At 45.8% G+C, this 19,064-nt stretch overlaps 1 protein-coding gene across 1 annotated transcript in view; it reads left to right on the top strand.

Moving 5' to 3' along the window:
- The first annotated feature begins 362 nt into the window (after window positions 1–362).
- The window catches only part of LOC126532133 (protein turtle-like), a 124,546-nt gene continuing 105,844 nt past the window's right edge, over window positions 363–19,064 (top strand). Inside the window, exon 1 of the mRNA XM_050179817.3 lies at window positions 363–998. Coding sequence (XP_050035774.1) covers window positions 845–998 — 154 coding nt within the window. The 5' untranslated portion in view covers window positions 363–844. The remainder of the gene's footprint in view (window positions 999–19,064) is intronic.

The raw sequence follows: 19,064 nt of genomic DNA, 5'->3' as shown, positions 1-19,064 counted from the left end.
TAATACGGGCTTGGGGCCGAGTTCACGAAACTTATGACTCTGAGACGGTTTGTGACACTGACCGGCCGCCTTCGCCAATGACATCTCCGACGTCACGATTGGTTGGACTTTGCGCTTACGAACAATTCTAGCGCAAATAACTTTTCAAGAATACAGGCCGCGGTCTGTGCACGACATTATCCAAATAGCAGAACCGTAGAGGAAACAGACGACGGCGAAAGGGGCTCAAGGAGGCATCGAAAGACAAAAAAGAACAAAGTCGAAATACAACAACACCAACAACAATAAGGCGAACGTGCGTGCTCCAATACTTCGTGGAGCAGGGCGCGCGCACCTTTGCCGTTGGCGCCGAAATCGTTGTCCAGAGGTCGCCTTGCGGGGGCGCCCGCGGAAAAAGCGCTTCGCCCGATATTCGGCCGCGCGCGGCATCGATCCCCGCCAGAGCAGCGGGAGCCGCCGGCCGCGGGGGGATCGCCTCATCGCCGCTCTCCAGCGACGACGCCTTCGCACGCCCTGCGCGCGAAGCTCTCACTTTGACGGCCTCTCGCGCGCTGCTTCGCCAGTGCCCCTCGCTCCTGCGACGACTGTCTGCGGTCGCTCGCCGTCCGCTTCTTCACTTCTCACCGCCGGTCGCATTGTGCCGTGGTGCGCGTTGGCCCGGACCTGCTCTCTCTCTCCTTCTCTCTCGTTCACTCCTCAGTCGCGTCTCCCCTTGTGCTTCTGTGCATGCTTCTGCTCTTTTCTGCGCTCGGGTTGTGATCGAAACACTGACTGACTCGGGAGCTTCGGTCTTCTAGAGTATCGGGCAGCGAGCCAAGTTGCTGGCGGCCACCACAGTGGAGAAATGAGGAGGACACTGGCCACCACCGGTTCGGTGCCGGTGATCGGCCGGACGCTGCGGAGGATGCTCGTCTTCTGTGCGGTGTGCGTCTGGATATGTTCGGTTGTGGTGCACTGTAGGATACAGCAGCGGCCGGCCAACAAGGAGCAGCCGTACGGTGCGTGAGCGTCGGGGTTTTCATTCTCTTGTTCTAGACCTGTGCCTCGTTTGGCATTACCCTGCGCGGCTTCATCTATGGGAGGCTTCAAATGATTACATAGGAAAAGATGAGCCCAGTAAACTATAAGCTTTTATAGGCATTTCTCATTATTTGAAAGAACGAATATTTCCCAGCGTAGATTAAATGAAACGGGGAAAAATTGTAATAGAAATCTCTCCCGTATGTACAGTACGAATCAGTACAGATTTGTTGCCAAGAAAACATTAAGGCAATACTTCACGTAATCCAAATCGTCAAAACGAAAGCTGATCGCTTCCTTTAGACATCGTCAGGACTTGTGCAACAAAGATTTTTTTTTTCGCTGGAAATTATCAGCTTACCTTGCTTTCCCGTTACGTGAGAACTTTTTATGACTCTCTCTTCGGTGAAGTACATTGTGTCTGTTAAACTCCTATTTCCAGAGGAATCATACGTGCTCCCTGCTTTATACGTGAATAAATGAGCTACATGTATCTCCAACAAAAGCGCTGTCCTGTTAAAACAAACTTATTACTACGCAGCGTCGTAACATTTGTTTTGTACTAAAGCGAAAAGAAAACCAGAGCGGGTGTACACTGCGCTTGTTAAGCACGAAATCTCTTCATTTAGGTTGTTGCAATATTTCTAGAAAACTACTAATTCTAATGTATTCTTGGTCCTTATGCATTTTTATGTTACCTTTATCATTTATGTTTAAAGTTACTTATTCGAACGTGTTACGCTCGTTAATTTCTTGTTCCAAGATAAGCTGATCTGGATTCAAAGTCATCGCTAATGAATCGGGTATAGGACAGAGCTCTATCCTCGTCCGCAAAAAAAAGTAATAATAAAAAAAGAGTAATAATAAAGACAAATATGACTAATTACTTAGTATGCCTTGCGAAGACTAAGCTGTCTTGTATACCTTGAACATAAGCTGGGTGCCGGGACCTTTAATCTCGGAAGGTATACCTTGACGCGCTCGTGCATTTCATGTCAAATTACACTATCAAGTTCCGGCACTCTGTTTCTCGTCAGCAATATTAACAAACCCTGTTTCGGTTAATTTATTGTGTTTCCAACTGAAATTACGTGAAAGCTATTTGGAAAAAGAAAAGGAAGAACGAGTAGGAATGCTTACGCCCGAATTATTTTTACCTGTGAACATAATGACGGCACGCATAAGCGCTAGGCTAATGCATTCTTTATTTTTCCTTCTTTTTTTCTTTCTTTTTGCCGCGTGCTACGTATCGTGAAAAACACGACTTCTGGATCACTAATGCTTCAATGATATGGTGTAACAGCTTCTATTAGAGGAACTGCCCATCTTATTTCGATTCCATTTATATGTGTTGTAAAGTAAACATGGTTGCCCCTAGTCCTTTCAAATGGCGTTCAGAACTATCAGCGTCTTTCAGGAACGATCAGGAACTCTTAATCTCTGGGGATCCCGATATGCCTTATGGGAACTTCCATTAACAACTAATGCTGCTTAAAAAGCTATAAAAGAGCTGCAAAATTGCATACATGGGATAGTTATTGTAGCCCGATTCCCCGCTATATGCGTTTGAAGAGCAAGCAAACATTGAGACTTATTGAACTAATGCGGAACCATGACAGCACAAAATATTATTTGGGGCATTTATTTTCTCACGTATTTTCGATGTTCCTTTCTTTAAGAGAACTCTTTTTTTTTTCGTTTCGGCTGGCGTAACTGCATTGAATTAATATCCGCATTTACAGAAAAGAAATGTGCTGCGTACTGGATGCTTCATTTTTTTACTAAGAGCATGTTTGGCCTTTTGGCTGAGAAACCTTGCTCGCCCGGAGCAAATATACGGGCGAAGTAAGAAAAAGGCGGACAGCCACACGAGAAGCGCGTTGCGTTCGTCTGCGTGTATAACTTTTTTTTATTCTACTGTCATTTCGACACGAAGCGTGGAACATGACATCACAGGTGTCGGAGACGTGTGCTGGAGGCCTGAGAGAAGGAGTGTATGAGTAAAGACAGTGGAAGCGTACGAAATCGGATATAAGAAAAAAAAAATATAACCGCCTTCGGTAGCCGCTAAGGAATAGGGATAGCAGAAAAAGCGACAGAAACTTGGATCGTTGTATGCTACCAGGACATGTCTAGGTTGTCACCGCGCCTGTTACTTCTGGAAGCATTCTTTCGCTTCCGCTGTGCTGACGCCTCGCCAGCTTTCTTACCCTATGTTTTGCTTTGGCGGAGCTACAGGGGCTGGCGGAAAAGAATTCCTGTATAACAAGTTGTGGCACGCAGTCAATTTTCTGCCAAAATTGTTTGGTGCATCGTTTCAGCTGCACTGACTCTCAGTACCATACCGACTAGGACCCAGTGGCACCGTTGTGTTTCACGTAACTGGAACCAAACTGTAAAAATACCCTACACAAATAAGAGCAAAAGCAGATGGTTCATAGCCGTCCGCAATGTGTCAGGCTCTTTTTACTTAGTTAATTTGGTTAGTTTAATTATGCAATATATTGAATCTTCAATTTGGAGCTTAGGTCTTATCTGGAAGATTGCAGAACGTACTCAGAAACACTCAACGAAGTTGTTTCGATTCTGTTATCTTTTACGTAGTTCGGTTTTCCGGGTTCTGAAAAGAGCCAGTAAAGTATAAAACAAATTAAGCAACTTCGCTATTGTGCGTCTAGATGGTAGCGGTTTCATTCGTGTTTTCAAAGAACAAAGCCCGCATCTATGTCTGCATAAATTCAAGGATCGAGCGTGTGTGCCTCCCGGTTGAGCGGCGGCGGCCTATCTCTTTCATCTAGGACCCCCGCGGATATCACTGTTCGCCACAGAGGTGCGGATTTACTTTTTTTTTCTATGCATATCTTGTTTTCTGTTTTGTTTTTTGGAACCGCAATAGAGAGCGCTGCGGTACAGACACAAAAAAAGCGCCGTTAAGTGATTTTATTCATACCTCGCGAGCTTTCCACAGATCTCGGGAAATCTCGGGGATCTCGGGAAGAACACGTTAAAATTATGTAACAGAAACATCTTCATTGAGTTTTACTGAGCACATTCTACAACTTTCAACTGCAACTTACAACCTAAAACAAATATTTAAATTATTGTTTCTAAGTTATATAATTAGACCACTAATGAGATTTCAAAAAATACCGTAACCCTAGACGACTACGCACGATATACTATGTGTCTATATTGTCTAAGGTATATCAGCCGAGTTTTAAAGTTTGGTTCCAGTTGCATGAACCCTTCGGCCAGTCAGCAATCAGCGCAAAGTCAGAAAGCTGTCCGCTCTCATTAGATCAAGCTTTCAATGAGTTTTACTGAACGTCTAAACTATTCACGGTTTTCTTCTTTGTGTGTGCAAACCAGAAGCCTAGCACGTGGCCTATTATCTCTGAGACATGACGAAGGCTTTAGAAGAAAGAATGAATAAAGGCCTTGCGCGCCAAGGAGTGTCCTAACATTTAAACGCGAGGACAGTGGACATTATGTAGTCCAAAGTCCCACGCTGATTTTTATGTGAGATCTGAAAAAAGGACTCTCATGGAAGACATTCCAGGAGCCGCACACATTCACGATCTGCAATACATTCACAGTGACTTCTACAATCTTTTCTTCTTTGCTTAATTTGTTCGTTACTACGTTTATTCTATACGGTGCAAGATTAGTCCCTGGTAGAGGCTGGAGTCACATAGCTCTCCGGGAGCTTGCGTATGTAGCTTTCTTGTGTAGTGCGTCGTACTAAAGGCTTGATTGAAAGGCTTGATTGTCTTGTTTTTGCGGTTTATGCGCTCCAATAATGGTGGTCTAGGCATCACAATTTCTACGGCTGCAGCGCACTGCAGCCTTTTTTTTCCTCTCCCCTCGAGTGAGACTGGGGAGGAGAGGAGGAGACAAAGGAGAGGAAAGACAGGGAGGTTAGCCAGTGTAAGTACCAGCTGGCTACCCTGTGCTGGGGAAAGGGGTTAAGGGAATAAAAGGAGAAAGAAGAAGAAGAGGAAAAAAAATGGAAAAAAAAAGAAAATCACACAGTACTAGTGTCATGTACGGCGCGTCTCAGGAGGCTTATTTCCACAATGTCCTGCACTACTCTTTTTGAAACCTTACTTCAGAGTGGAAGGTCCGGTTGCTGCGTGATCTTTGCATCGATTATGGCGCAAGAAGCCTAAAACAACTTAGCGCGTAATTCCAGGATTCTCTCACTGTGTTCCTTCTTTTGAAGAGTCTGCTGCGTATCATTAAAGCGCAGCTACCAATAACGCCATACGATATCATGTTCATGTTGATAACAAGCAAGACGTACGCTCCAGGTTATGTGCAGATAATGTTGGCGTTGCATTGGGTTTTCAAAAGACGAACAGTACAACTTACGAGTCGTAGTAAATAGATCCTGCCAGGGAATATTTCATTGCAAGTGTTGAATGCCTAGGATAGGAAATGCGCGTCGCGTGCAATGTGGGAAGCCAAAGTCGCACCCTCTTCTGAAAGCTCTTGGTGTCTTCACTCCATATTATTTTTTTTTTTTTTTGCGTTACGAAATGTAGTCTGCCACTGAAACTGGTATGTTCATGTGGTATTATTTGAATGCCAGTGTGTAAAGCAGGTGGTTCTAAAAAAGAAGAAAGAAGAAGCTTGCGGAGCTGCTAAATCGTAACTCGATCAGGTGACACGCAACGCATACTCAGAATTAAAACCTGTATCGGGATGTGGTCAGTTTTTTTAATTTTAGGCTACGGCTCGTACCGGTCCTTGTTGACAACGCGATTCTATTCTACCGAAGGTAGAGCCCGTTAAATGTGTTGTAAAGCAAACCCTTCTTGTGTAACTCCTTTTCTGTTTTTCAAGTAGTTCCAACAGACCTCGCGTCACTTAATATGTACAAATACTAAGCGTTTGTAAAAGCAGCATTGCTATAAAGACACACAACAACTTTAAAGAATATAAGCTATACCAACCCAAGCATTACGACGGCCATAACGGGGTGACAGGGGCCGCTTTATTTGAGCCATCACTGGCCCCATTTATTCCAGTATTTGCCCGTTTTCGTAGCATTTTTGCCATCTTGTTGTTAAGTTCTACTTCAAATCAATAGATCATTTTCTAACACTCATGTCGTACAACACCATGAAATCAACGCGAACAGCACGAGCGAGTAGTCGTCCTGTGGCCGTTGACGCAAGCGTAAGCACTGCGCCAGCAGTCAATGCGGAACCCTCAACTCCCCGCTGCTACTCAACCCTCCACCTCTTCCCCCCTACCCCCCATCTTCCTTCGTCCTAGGCATCGCCGCATAGAATGCTATAGCTTATACCAAGTGACAGCTTCCCAATAAAGATCGAACAGAAGTGGCTATTGGTTACATCGCAGCAACACATGTGTTTAATGCCGATATTACTGCACAGCGTTGTTAAAACAGCGGAATCAAATAACATTATTCGATAAAATTAGAGTTCCCTGCAACGGGCATTCTATCAACGCAATAACGTTATCGTAACTTCCCACCAGCCGAACGCTCGAAGTAGGCGTGCCTCTTAACATCAGCGCCAAATACTAACGGAAGTGATGGTGCAATTTGCCCGAGTGTACCGTCATTAAAAGACACTTAAAGAAGTGTTCACTGCATTATCTTGGAAGCCGCTGCTTAGGGTGTTTAATTATTACAGAGCTCTTCAAAAGAAGACTAAACGTTATGAAAAATATGCTGTCGCATCTGCTAATGACACTGACATTGCCAGCTAAAATCAATGGCGTTCACTGTGAGTGCATGGCAATGACGCTGAAATTGAAGTTTCTTTCACCAAAGAGAAAAAGAAACAGAGTAAAAAAGAGTAAGGGGGGAAGCTAAGTGATCCTCTGGCTTTCATTTCCTCCATTTTGTTTTTAAAAAGCAGAAGGGCCATGCCGAGAACATGCGTATTTTAGTCTCCCTTCGTTGCATAAGAAGTCGCCGGCTGCGGACTGTCGGGATGATTCTCCGCCCCTCCGACTTGGCCTTTAAGTCCTCTTAAAACCAGCTGCCGAGAAGCGAGAGCGTCGTTGGCTGCTACAGAATAACTTCCACGAGTAGGGGCAGCTGCCCACGCCGCGCAACCAGCCTCGCAGAACCCTCGCCACAAGTTAAGCTACACAACGCTGCCCACACCCTCCCCGCCACTATGGCATCCCCACCCTCCACTTTCATAACACGCGCGTTGCCTCTCGAGAGCTTGTGTCACCCGCTCACGTTTTCTAGCAGCCGCCGATGGACTCCACGCCCAAGAATCGATATTTACGCGTGCGCGTCTGCCGTGCGATCAGACGCATTGCCTGTGTGCGTGCGTGCGCTTATACGTTCCAGAAACGGCAGAGCAGAACCGTCCACCCGTTATGAAGCAATGAGTCATTGCGATTAGCGAGGGAAACTTCCCCTGTCCTGTCGTGGCATCGTTGCTTGCTTGCTTCGAGGCTATTAACGGCGATAGCCAGCTCATTTACTCTAGTGGCTTCGGCTGCAGAAACGGTCACCCCGAACAGCGTGCTCTGCGTGCCGTACACTTGTCGACAACGTACCACCCATTCTCAGTTTTAATCTTTTTTTTTTTTTTGTCCTTAAGGTTATCGCTAGAGACGCAGTGTATGCAAGATGGTGCTTATTGGCGTTCTAGGCTAATCTGTTCTTGCAGACTCTATGTGGGGAATCGCTGCTTCAGTACAAGGCGACGAGGGACATGACGATGAGTGTGTAAAATTGCCGGCCTTATTGAACTGAAGCTATAGTAACTTTAAAACGCACGATACAGCCTGTATACCAATGGCACCCACCATGGTTCCTTAGCGGCTATGGTGTTGGGCTGCTAAGCACGAGTTCGCCGGATTGAAGCCCGGCCACAGCGGCTGCATTTCAATGGAGGAGAAATGCAAAAACACCCGTGTACTTAGATTTAAGTGCACATTAAAGAAACCTGGGTAGTGCGAATTTCCGGAGTCCCCCACTACGGCGTGCCTCATAATCAAATCATGGTTTCGGAACGTAAAACCCCAGAATATAATCTCACTATACCAATGCCACACAAAGAATGACGACGTTAAGACCTTAAATATAGTTGCTAATACTACGAATATACCAAAAATAAGATTTTATGACTAGACATTAACATTATATCTAGAAACATTTGCGCATCGTCTTAAAGCTAGAACGGAAGGCAATGTTACGGTTTCTGCAAGAATAATGTCAAAAAGAAAAAAAAAGAGAAGGAAACGGCACCAGACAGATACAAGCGTCTAAAGCGGGGACGGAGGAACTGTTCTATGCTCACGCACGCAACACATGCACACATATAAACATACGTGAACACCCCCTCGCCCTCACAACTGCCGAGTAATTTAGACATATAAATATTAATAGGTACCGTAAAATAACATGGGCAACTTTTTACGATATTACACGTCAGCCTTCGTAATGGCGCCGCTTTAATTATGCTCTGCGTCAGTGGTTATCAACAGAGGCAAAGTCAACATCCCTTCTGAAAGGGGCTGGGGGTTTCAGCGATGTTCCGTCATCTCGATGCCCGCCAACAGCTCGCACGCGGAGGGCGATGGAGGTCGTTAGAATGACCGGCTATTTGCAGGACGCAGGGGAGCAGTGGTCGCACGGGGGGCCATTCTATTAATGGCTTCGGAAATGAACAGCCTTAGCTCTTGTAGAATCCTAGTGGGAGGCATCCGTGCGTTGGGCAGGGAGGAGCCGATGTGAAATTGAGCTGAAGGATAGATTGCAACTGCTGAACAATGTCTGCTAACGTGACATTCGCCTAATGCCAGAGCATATTACGATCCGAACGAGACTATTTTGTGGACGCATTTCATCTCAGGGCCACGCATTCACTGAGTTCGTGACTAGCTCGAGTGCCTATTGTTCATTCTTTCCCTCTGTAATAGATCCCCCTCTGCATTCAAATTACCTATTCTTATACTCTTAGTCTAAGCGTTAGAGAACATTCTCCCTCTGAGCGTTTCTTACATTTGATTCCATTAATATATTGTGTATTGAATTCATTTCACTTACTCTTTACATGTATCTCAAGAACGTTTAATTCCTGTTGCCGGTGATCACATGCAGATAAACTTTTCGGTGCTACAGACACAGACTTCAATCGTGATGAAATGAAAATGCCAATAATTTATTTAATCTAGGTGAAAATAGTAAATATTACTGGCAACTCTGGTTGATATTAATTCGAAGAGGGTTTCGCCTTTTAAAAAACAGTGGTGTCTACAGTTATCCTTCCTTTTCTTTTGTCGATGTACTTTTTCGCATTACGTGCGGGTTAAGTTTCACAAAATAGAAAAAAAAACGTGCCATATCCTTCCATAAATTTCCTCAAATTTAAAGACAAACTGAAACCACCTGATCACAAATTTCTTCACTCATCTGAATGTGTACCTTTTGGAACCTGTACCAAAAAACCAGGCTCTCAATAAGGCTTACACTGTAGATGCAGAGTCGAAGGTATGGCAATCTAAGATGGCTTTATTATTCAAAAGGCAAAAGCAAATTGTGTAATGCGGCAGGGTACTTGTGACTTCACACAATCTCACAATCACACAATCACAATGCTGGGCCTCCGACGAACAGCAAGAACTACTAGTTTACTAGTCCACTTCTGACCCCTTGGTGTCTTGGTCCATTGATAATCAACTGTACTCTAAGCCCCAGACTGCTAATTATCTCACCAACGTGGTCTTATTCATTTTTTTGTATTATTATACATTGGATGCGGCAACAAAAATAATATTTCTTCTTTTGCAGATGTAAAACAAAAAATGTGGGCAGTTTGCATTAGTGGTGCAAGTCTGGGTTACAACGGAGCTAGTTCCGGCTTTTGCTAAGTATTGCTAGGTTTTGCTAAGTTTTGTGACGTTATACATGGCTCGGGTAGGTTCATACTAAGTGTTGCTAGGTTTTGCTAAGTTTTGCGGGGTTATGCGTGGCTTTGCTAGGTTCACACTAAGTGTTGCTTGGTTTTGCTGAGTTTTGCGATGTTATGCACGGCTCGGCTAGGCTCATACAAAGCGCTGCTGGGTTTGGCCAAGTCTTACGAGGTTATGCTTGGCTTAACTATGCTCATACTAAGTGTCGCCAAGATTTTTTGCGAGGCCAGGCCGGTAAGGCCAGGCCGGTAAGGCACCCAAGCCCCAGGAAGTCATACACATAAAGCCACAGCACAGTAACTTATTATGTACAGTGCTTCAGTACCAGTCATCATCATCGTCGATGCGATCCTCGTCCTTGACGTCCAACGTCGTCGTGGTCATCGTCGTGGTCGGTGGCGTCGGGGAAGGCTTTGCAAAGAACTTGCAAGGCAGAGCTCTTCTGTTTAGAGTTCCGCACAAAGCTCGCCGTGGAGACATTCACATCGAACCAGAGTCAGTCACAGACGCGGCAGCTGCGCCTGAAATCTATGCCGAGGAATTCGCGCTGGCAGCGGCTGTTCGCACCTCCCATGGATTTGCGGGTTTGGTGTTCGGACTTCTCGGTGACGCGCAGGCCCGGAACCGAGCATTCAGTCAGCAGCGTTCGTTGTCTGTGGCCCGAAACTCGGTATCCTCGGCTCGGCGACGGCGTTTGCCGGCGGCGGCTTCGGCGCGATGGGCAGGATCGGCACTCCTTTGTGGATCGTAGTCCAGCTGAGCCGCGCGCCGAGCTTTCTTGTAGGTCCTAGACGTGACAGCTGTGCCCAAAATCTATGCCCGGAAATTCGCGCTGGAATCGGCTGGTCGCACCCCACGTGTCTCGGCGGGCTTGACGCTGGAAGTTTTCGAGCAGTCGCAGGTCGGGATGGCTTTCACGGCGACGTCGATCATTCAGGCGCCGACGCTCGCGTTCCCTGAACTGAAACTCGCTAACCTCGACTTGGTATCCTCGGTATCCTCGAAGAAGAAACTAGGAATTGGCAAGAATCAGATGTATGCGTTAAGAGACAAATTCGGCAATATCATTACTAATATGGATGAGATAGTTCAAGTGGCAGAGGAGTTCTATAGAGATTTATACAGTACCAGTGGCACCCACGACGGTAATTGAACAGAGAATAGTCTAGACGAATTTGAAATCCCACAAGTGACGCCTGAAGAAGTAAATAAAACCTTGGGAGCTATGCAAACGGGGAAGGCAGATGGGGAGGATCAGGTAACAGCAGATTTGTTGAAGGATGGCGGGCAGATTGTTCTAGAAAACTGGCCACCCTGTATACGCAATGCCTCAAGACCTCGAGCGTACCGGAATCTTGGAGGAACGCTTACATAATCGTAATCTATAAGAAAGGGGACGCCAAAGACTTGAAAAATTATAGACTGATCAGCTTACTGTCCGTTGCCTACAAAGTATTTACGAAGGTAATCGCAAATAGAATCAGGAACATCTTAGACTTCTGTCAACCAAAGGACCAGGCAGGATTCCGTAAAGGCTACTCAACAAAAGACCACATCCACACTATCAATCAGATGCTAGAGAAATGTGCAGAATGTAACCAACCGTTATATATATCTTTCATTGATTACGAGAAAGCATTTGATTCAGTCGAAACCTAAGCAGTCATGGACGCATTACGCAAACAGGGTGTAGACGAGCCGTACGTAAAAATACTGAAAGCTATCTATAGCGGCTTCACATCCACCGTAGTCCTCCATAAAGAAAGCAACAAAATCCCAGTAAAGAAAGGAGTCAAGCAGGGAGATACGATCTTTCCAATGCTGTTCACAGCGTGTTTACAGGAGGTATTCAGAGACCTGGATTGGGAAGAAATGGGGATAATAGTTAATGGAGAATACATTAGTAACTTGCGATTCGCTGATGATATTGCCTTGCTTAGTAACTCAGGGGACCAATTGCAATGCATGCTCACTAATCTGGAAAGGCAAAGCAGAAGGGTGGGTCTAAAAATTAACCCGCAGAAAACTAAAGTAATGTTTAACAGTCTCGGAAGAGAACAGTAGTTTACGATAGGTAGCGAAGCACTAGAAGTGGTAAAGGAATACATCTACTTAGGGCAGTAAGTGACCGCGGATCCGGATCACGAGACTGAAATAATCAGAAGAACAAGAATGGGCTGGGGTGCGTTTGGTAGGCATTCTCAGATCGTGAACAACAGGTTGCCATTATCCCTCAAGAGAAAAGAGTATAACAGCTGTGTATAACCAGTACTCACGTACGGGGCAGAAACCTGGAGGCTTACGAAAAGGGTTCTACTTAAATTGAGAACGACGCAACGAGCTATGGAAAGAAGAATGATAGGTGTAACGTTAAGGGATAAGAAAAGAGTAGATTGGGTGAGGGAACAAACGCGAGTTAATGACATCTTAGTTGAAATCAAGAAAAAGAAATGGGCATGGGCAGGACATGTAATGAGGAGGGAAGATAACCGATGATCTTTAAGGGTTACGGACTGGTTTCCAAGGGAAGGAAAGCTGAGCAGGGGGCGGCAGAAAGTTAGGTGGGTGGATGAGATTAAGTTTGCAGGGACGACATGGCCACAATTAGTATATTACCGGGGTAGTTGGAGAAGTATAGGAGAGGCCTTTGCCCTGCAGTGGGCGTAACCAGGCTGATGATGATGATGATGATCCTCGACTCTGCGTCGCCTCTTCTCAGCCGCAGCTTCGGCGTGGTGATCCGGATCAGCTCGACGGCGACGCGTCGCTTCTCGCTTGGCAGTACGGCGCTCTTCCTGGTAAGCCGCTTCTTCCGGCGTCCGTACTTTCTTCGGTCTTCTCATGGCAGCAGCATGTACGCACGGAGTACAGGAGGCGAGAAATGTGCCGCCGCGCGGGCCCGAGCTTTTACTCGCCTGTGACGTCATGACTCCGTCTACGCGCGTGGGCTGCGAAGAGGTTAAGTGGCTCGGTGCTCTCGCAGGTGGTTGCTAGGCAACGCGAGGCGTCGCGCATGCAGCAGGGCTGAGTTTTCTGCTAACGCTCCACGGCGGAACGAAAGCTTAAACAGCTCCGTGTTAACATTACATGTAACGGAATGTAATGTTGAGTTTATTGGACGTTGGACCGAAGCCAAGGTTCTTGCTTGTTATTTACATTATTCTGAGTACTTTCAACTTCTTCAACGTGTTTTGCTTTAGATGGAGGTACAAGTGAATTTGCGTGTAACTGGCACTTTGAACCGCCGCAGTAACACGCACTTGCACAGAATCGCCTATTTTTCGATCTTCCCGCGAAACGAGTAGCAAAGCAACACCGAACTCCACAGGTTCCATGGCTGTTTGTGAAATGATTTTCTATGCCGTCGTAGGTGTTTTACAGTAAAGGAAATTTCTCGGTAATAATTTTATCAGTAAAATTTCCATCAGATATTAATGGTAGGAGTGGGTAGAGTCTACATATATTTTCGCTTTTTTTAAAAATAGTGACAAGCTTTGAAGCATCGCTGACGAATCTAATTGGGCGGCGCTCATTCCGGCCGCCATGTTTTTCCTAACGCTGTTCCTCGCGCAGTCACTTGCACGCTGCTGCGAGCAAACTTGAGGGCAGGCTGAAAACGCACTATAGGGAGCATGCAGTGTTTCTATGCGCGTTTATCTGTTTGCATTCTCCCTGTGCGAGGATTTTGTGCGGTTCGGCGCGACCGCAGAAATGCGCCAGGCATCGCATTGCGAAACCGCAACACAACGCGGTAGGCGTCGCTGTAAAGATGAGTTGGGAACGGACACCATTGGTAAGTACGGTTCAGAATTACCACGACAAATTTCGCGTTCCGGCTCAACAGTGAAGCGCTTTCGGGTTCGTATTTGATTGTCTGGCCCCATGCCTGAAACTTATATTTGAGCTATGCGGCGAAGCAGCGGCGGTTGACGGTCGGATGCTATCTACGTGGATTCGCCGCTCCAGGAGGTTAGGAAGAACATGGCGGCAGACGAAGGTAGTTGTCGGCACTTAAAGAAAGAGCAGAATATCTACAGACTTCAGGAGTGGCCAGCCAATTCAAGGAGCTAACATAGGGTTTTAATACTTCGCGTGTTTTATCTGGGGTGGAATACTCATGACGCTGACATTTCTGTGAGCGCTAGACATGTCATTACAGACTCTGAATAAATGTATTTATTACAATCATTTTGCATTTCAAGTTCCACATTTCAATATTCATATCGGTGCCGTTGTCCGGACATCGAGTAGCATAAATGAGTAATCTGTATTGGATAGTTCTGTCTGCGTTCTTTGAGAACGAAATAGAGCACTGATTAAAAGTGAATTCACAATTCCTAAAAACTTAGAGTCAGACGAAGCCGTCGACAAAAACGGAATCCCGATGCACATATCAAACACGCACGGAGCGTTCTCCTGCATTGCCATTTCGAATTGTACATTGGCGCTGGCGACGGTGTCTGACTAGCATTCGCTGTCGTTGATTCAACTCCCGAAACTCGCGGCGGGCCCCATGGCGACTCGTTTCCTGTTTCCTAATGGAAAACGGGCGGTACTCTGACGCGCATCGATTTTGTTGCGCAGTTGCTGCCGGAAGACATGGCAGCGGCAGCAGTGGTCGCTGTGCCAGTGAGCGATAACGCCGTCCACAGCGAGCGCCACCCAATTCTCCTCTCACTCGACGTTCTTCCCCCCGGGCTGTATTGGATTCGTTGTAATTAGACTGCTTCGCGGCATGTTCCAACATTGTTTGAGGCTTTTTGCTTCTGTGCGCAAACAAAACTTCATAGAATGCAAACCTTCTATGCACACGAGACATGTGCGTTCAGTGCGACGCTATACGTGTTTACGCCGTGCGCATGCAACATTATCTAGCAAATTATTGACTCATTGCTGTAGCAACAGACAACCACAACATTACTAAGCGGAGCAACATATGTGTGCCGTCAATTAAAACCGGCTGCTGCTGACAGTCTTCAAATTTAGACTTGGTAATTGCTAGTTCTGCCGGCAATTTCCATGACGTGGCAAATAATGGTACAGACAATGGTCCGTAAAACTCATGAATAGATGGATGCCTGGCCGGTGCTTTGCGTGCATTGTGTGTAAGTCGACTGTCTGATGTCCATTATTTCATTTATCTTCGCATTCACATGTAGTAGACGAGCTGCCAGACAAAAAAAAACTCTCTCTCTATCTCTCTGCAATAAAAACACTACCCTTCACGTGTCATTTAGCGGTTCAGCAAAGGCATTAGTTTGTCATCGTTGTAAAATTATAATTTCGTTCCCTGGGTAGAGAAAATTACCACTTCAATATGTCGCAGTGCACGTCCTTTTTAGGCTGTCACATCAAGTTTGAACAAGTGTAGCATCGAGTTTTGTGCTCACAGAGGCCTAGAAACACGCCGCGGTGATATTTTGAGTGAGTTTCAGTGAGTTTATGAAGTCGCGACAGGGAACGTTGATTTAATGTGAAAACCATCATTCGCAGTCTCTTTCTTTAAAGTTCAGCACAGCTCATTAATAAACAGATCGAGCGAGAATTTAAGTATAGCAAGGTTTTGCCTAACGTGGCTGAAGGGGAGAGTAATGTAGTAGTTTCTAAGTGTTCAGAGTAAATCATGTGCAGTGGCCACACGATCGTGTGCAGCTACCAGAGAGCTTAACTAGTGTCCGTCAAAAGCATGCATCTGCCCTATGCTTTCAAAGGCAGTCACCTCCAATGACAAATAACAAGTTTTATTCTACTTAGTTTCAGGCTCTCAAGAGAGGCGATGTATTCAGGTTGGCATAGCCATTTGCCAAGATTACTGGGCTGCATGTGCACAGTGAAATCAGAAAAAAAAATGCTCGGTGTGTTTTAGAGCGAAGCTGTATATGGCTAGCCAATTCGCCCGTCCGTCCGTCCGTCTGTCACCTGTAGGCCGAACACTCCTCCGGCGCAACCCCATACGCATGCGCGAAAAAAAAAAGAGAAAGAGAGGTGCGCGATTGGCAGCGCCAGTACTGACGTCGTTGCTCTCCGTCGCAGCCGAGCGCACGCGCAGCATTTCCTTGCCGACTCCGAAATGGGAAGGCCACGCGTCATACGTACTCCTGAGGAGCAGGCAGCTTTCGATCAGCAAGGCCACGAGCAGAATCGGGAATGAGCTCGTCTATACCATGCCGTTGCTGCAGCCCAGGCACAAGAACAGGCTCGCGCAGCCAAGCGCAAGCAGCAACGGCGTACCGAGGATCTGGCAGCCTATACCAAGAATTAACCGTCAGGATTAACCCAGTGATTCAGGAGAGCACGTTGTTGGGCGAGTCGGTCGTACATACTTAAGGAAGGGAACTGCGCTAAAAAAGACACGGACGAGTAATGACATGGACGGTCCATGTCATTACTCGTCCGTGTCTTTTTTAGCGCAGTTCCCTTCCTTAACCAGTGATTCAGCTTCGCACGTTTCAGCTTCGCTGGTTAACCATCTGTACGGGGTGCTTGGGCGGTGATTTTTCATCACTGGCACCCAGTGTGCGATCCATTGTAGGAGGCCCATGGAATAGTATTTCCATACTTCACACTTAAAGGCTCCTATTCCTTTCTACGCGCTGCGTGTATAACCAGAATACGCTAGGTTCGCGGTGCCAATGCATTTTTGATCGAAAGCTTGGGCAAAACCTATGTTTGTGTTAGCTCCTTAATATACTTGCTTTCTTTGTTGTTATTTTATACATATAGAGGGACATTAGTGTGTGTGCGGTGGAGGGCGGGGTAGGCAGAAAAGTATCGATTTCGCAAAAAAAGAAGCTCGCGCAGCAGTCGCTTTCCTCAAGCAATCGAATGAGGTGGGCAGCTGAAAAACTTTCTCCTCGTTAAGTATAACGACCATGCCGAACAGATCGCCAGAACACGTGGAACATGACATTTTATTGTCAGTGAAAAGCATCGCGAGCTCCAATATGTATTTGGTTGCAGTGCCATTGTGAGATAGTACCTCAACGCAGTTGCGTATTCACTGAACTTTATTGGGGCCACGAACAAAGGGACTGTTCCTGACTGAGAGCAGCATGGCTCCAATCTCTGTGTTGTGGAGGGAAAAACTTTGAAATGAAGCTCAAACTCGTAATCGTTAAGCTCAGCCATTATTCAGAGGAGAATCGATGAAAGCATGACTGCGTAGTACGAATTTGGCGATTTTAGTACACAGTTAACAGCGAACGATTTTACTTTGGAACATTGACATTCTTCGGAAGCACAGAGCGGCGTTTAGTTTCGTCGCGAACTTTCGAGTCCCAAAGCCATTTCTTTTCGATTTCGTAGTCTGGGCCACACAGAAACCAATAAAGCAACCTAGAAACTCAACGAAAGTTTTGTTTCCCCGCTCTGGTAATTTGAGCGCTGTTCCAGTACAGCGTATATGTTGAAGCAAGACAGAGCGCTGACGTTCGCTTATCGCTTTCAAAATATTGACCCGGTTGCTTGACTCAGTTCAGAACGCCACTGCAGGCATCATTTGACTGCGTCGTAGATGGGCGTCGCTTCTATACTAAGTTGTATCGGCACAGCATAACTAGTGTTTTGTTATGCAAACTGAAAAAAAAAATAACGTATGACGTTTTCAAATACAAAAGGCATTTCGTTATGAACTAGTTCTCAGTGGTAAGATACTTCAGCAAATCGTTTGCTTATAGTTCAAAACTTGTTATTCTACCCTTAGTGTATTCATTCAGAGCTCTGCCTTTTTTTTATTATTCCTAACCTGAGTTCGCACGTGTGGACTTCACCATGAAGCATTTATATCTAAAAATATACATGCAGATCTATGCTGTTGTATATGAATAGCCATGACGGTTGTTTTTCGAATGATTCACTTGTTTTAAATTGATCGAGAGCAATAATTTGTCTCTACCACTCAAAAAAGGATTTGGAGCTGAGCTCTTCAGCACAGCATAAAACTGAATATGTTTTTCTAAATGTCAGTAAGTTTGTAAAGAGTAACATTTATATTTTATATGATTTTACAATTATATCACTTACAAACTGCAAAAATGGTCGCCACAACACCCAAGGTCTCTTTAGAGATTTTTTATTGTTAGTACCAACTCAAATTTCAGCAATCAAAAACAATCATCAAAGTCGTATTGTACAAGGTTACCACAGTGTATGAGTAGATTGTAATACGTTCAAGCAGAGGGAGAAAGACCAAAAATGCATAGAAAGTAGGGAGGTTAGGGCAGGTGGAAAGGGTTAAGAGGGATAAAAAGAGAAAGAGAGTAGAAAGAGAGATAGAGAGAAAGAGAGACGAGCACAAAGTAGCCGCGTGCACTATAAAGCGATAGGGGGCGGCGTTCTTAAAGTCTATCGTGAAGGCCCGTAGACCGCAGGAACCTTAGTAAGGCGAGTAAGGCCTTCAGCGCGGATGTTCTTTGGGAGCATTGACATCATATTTCAGTGGCTGCCGGGACATTGTGGCATCGTTGGTAATCACCTCGCCGATTACGCTGCCCGACGTGCGCAGGCTGGCTCACCGGCACTCCTTATACCTTTATCGAGAGTCGACGCTGCAAGAGAGCTTCGTAGTATCGCTCGTACCATCACGTTAAGTTACTGGCATACACCACAGAACTCTAAGTGTCGTTTAAACAGCCTCGACCCATCACTGAAACTTAAATTACCAGCGAATCTTCCACGACGTGACGCAACACTGATGTGTCGGCTGTGGGTAGGAGTAGCATTCACCAACTCCTACAATTATCGTATTGGAATGGCGGATTCACCAATGTGCGCTAAGTGCAAGTGTGAAGAGACCATCAGTCACCTTCTGTGCCACTGTTCTCGCTTCGATAATCAACGTGAGACTCTCCAGTGTTCCTTGAATAGACTGGATCACAGGCCATTTACAGAAGCGAAGATCTTGAGAGCCTGGCCTCGCAGTTCATTAGCGCAGAAAGCAGTTCGAGCGCATTTTCACTACCTGAATGCAACAGACCTGAGTGCCTGATTATAGACAAAATTCTCTCTCTCTCTCTTTCACTCCCCATTCCCCTCCCCACGTGTAGGATAGCAAACTGGACTCAGTCTGGTTAACATCCCTGCCTTTCCTTCTTCCCTTCTCCCTCTCTCTCTCTCTGACCTACAGCTTTTAGTTC

The sequence above is a fragment of the Dermacentor andersoni genome, chromosome 5 (genome assembly GCF_023375885.2).
Source record: "Dermacentor andersoni chromosome 5, qqDerAnde1_hic_scaffold, whole genome shotgun sequence".
Taxonomy (NCBI): Eukaryota; Metazoa; Arthropoda; class Arachnida; order Ixodida; family Ixodidae; genus Dermacentor; species Dermacentor andersoni.
Note: the sequence above shows the minus strand (reverse complement) of the source record. Positions and strands in the feature narration are given on the sequence as shown.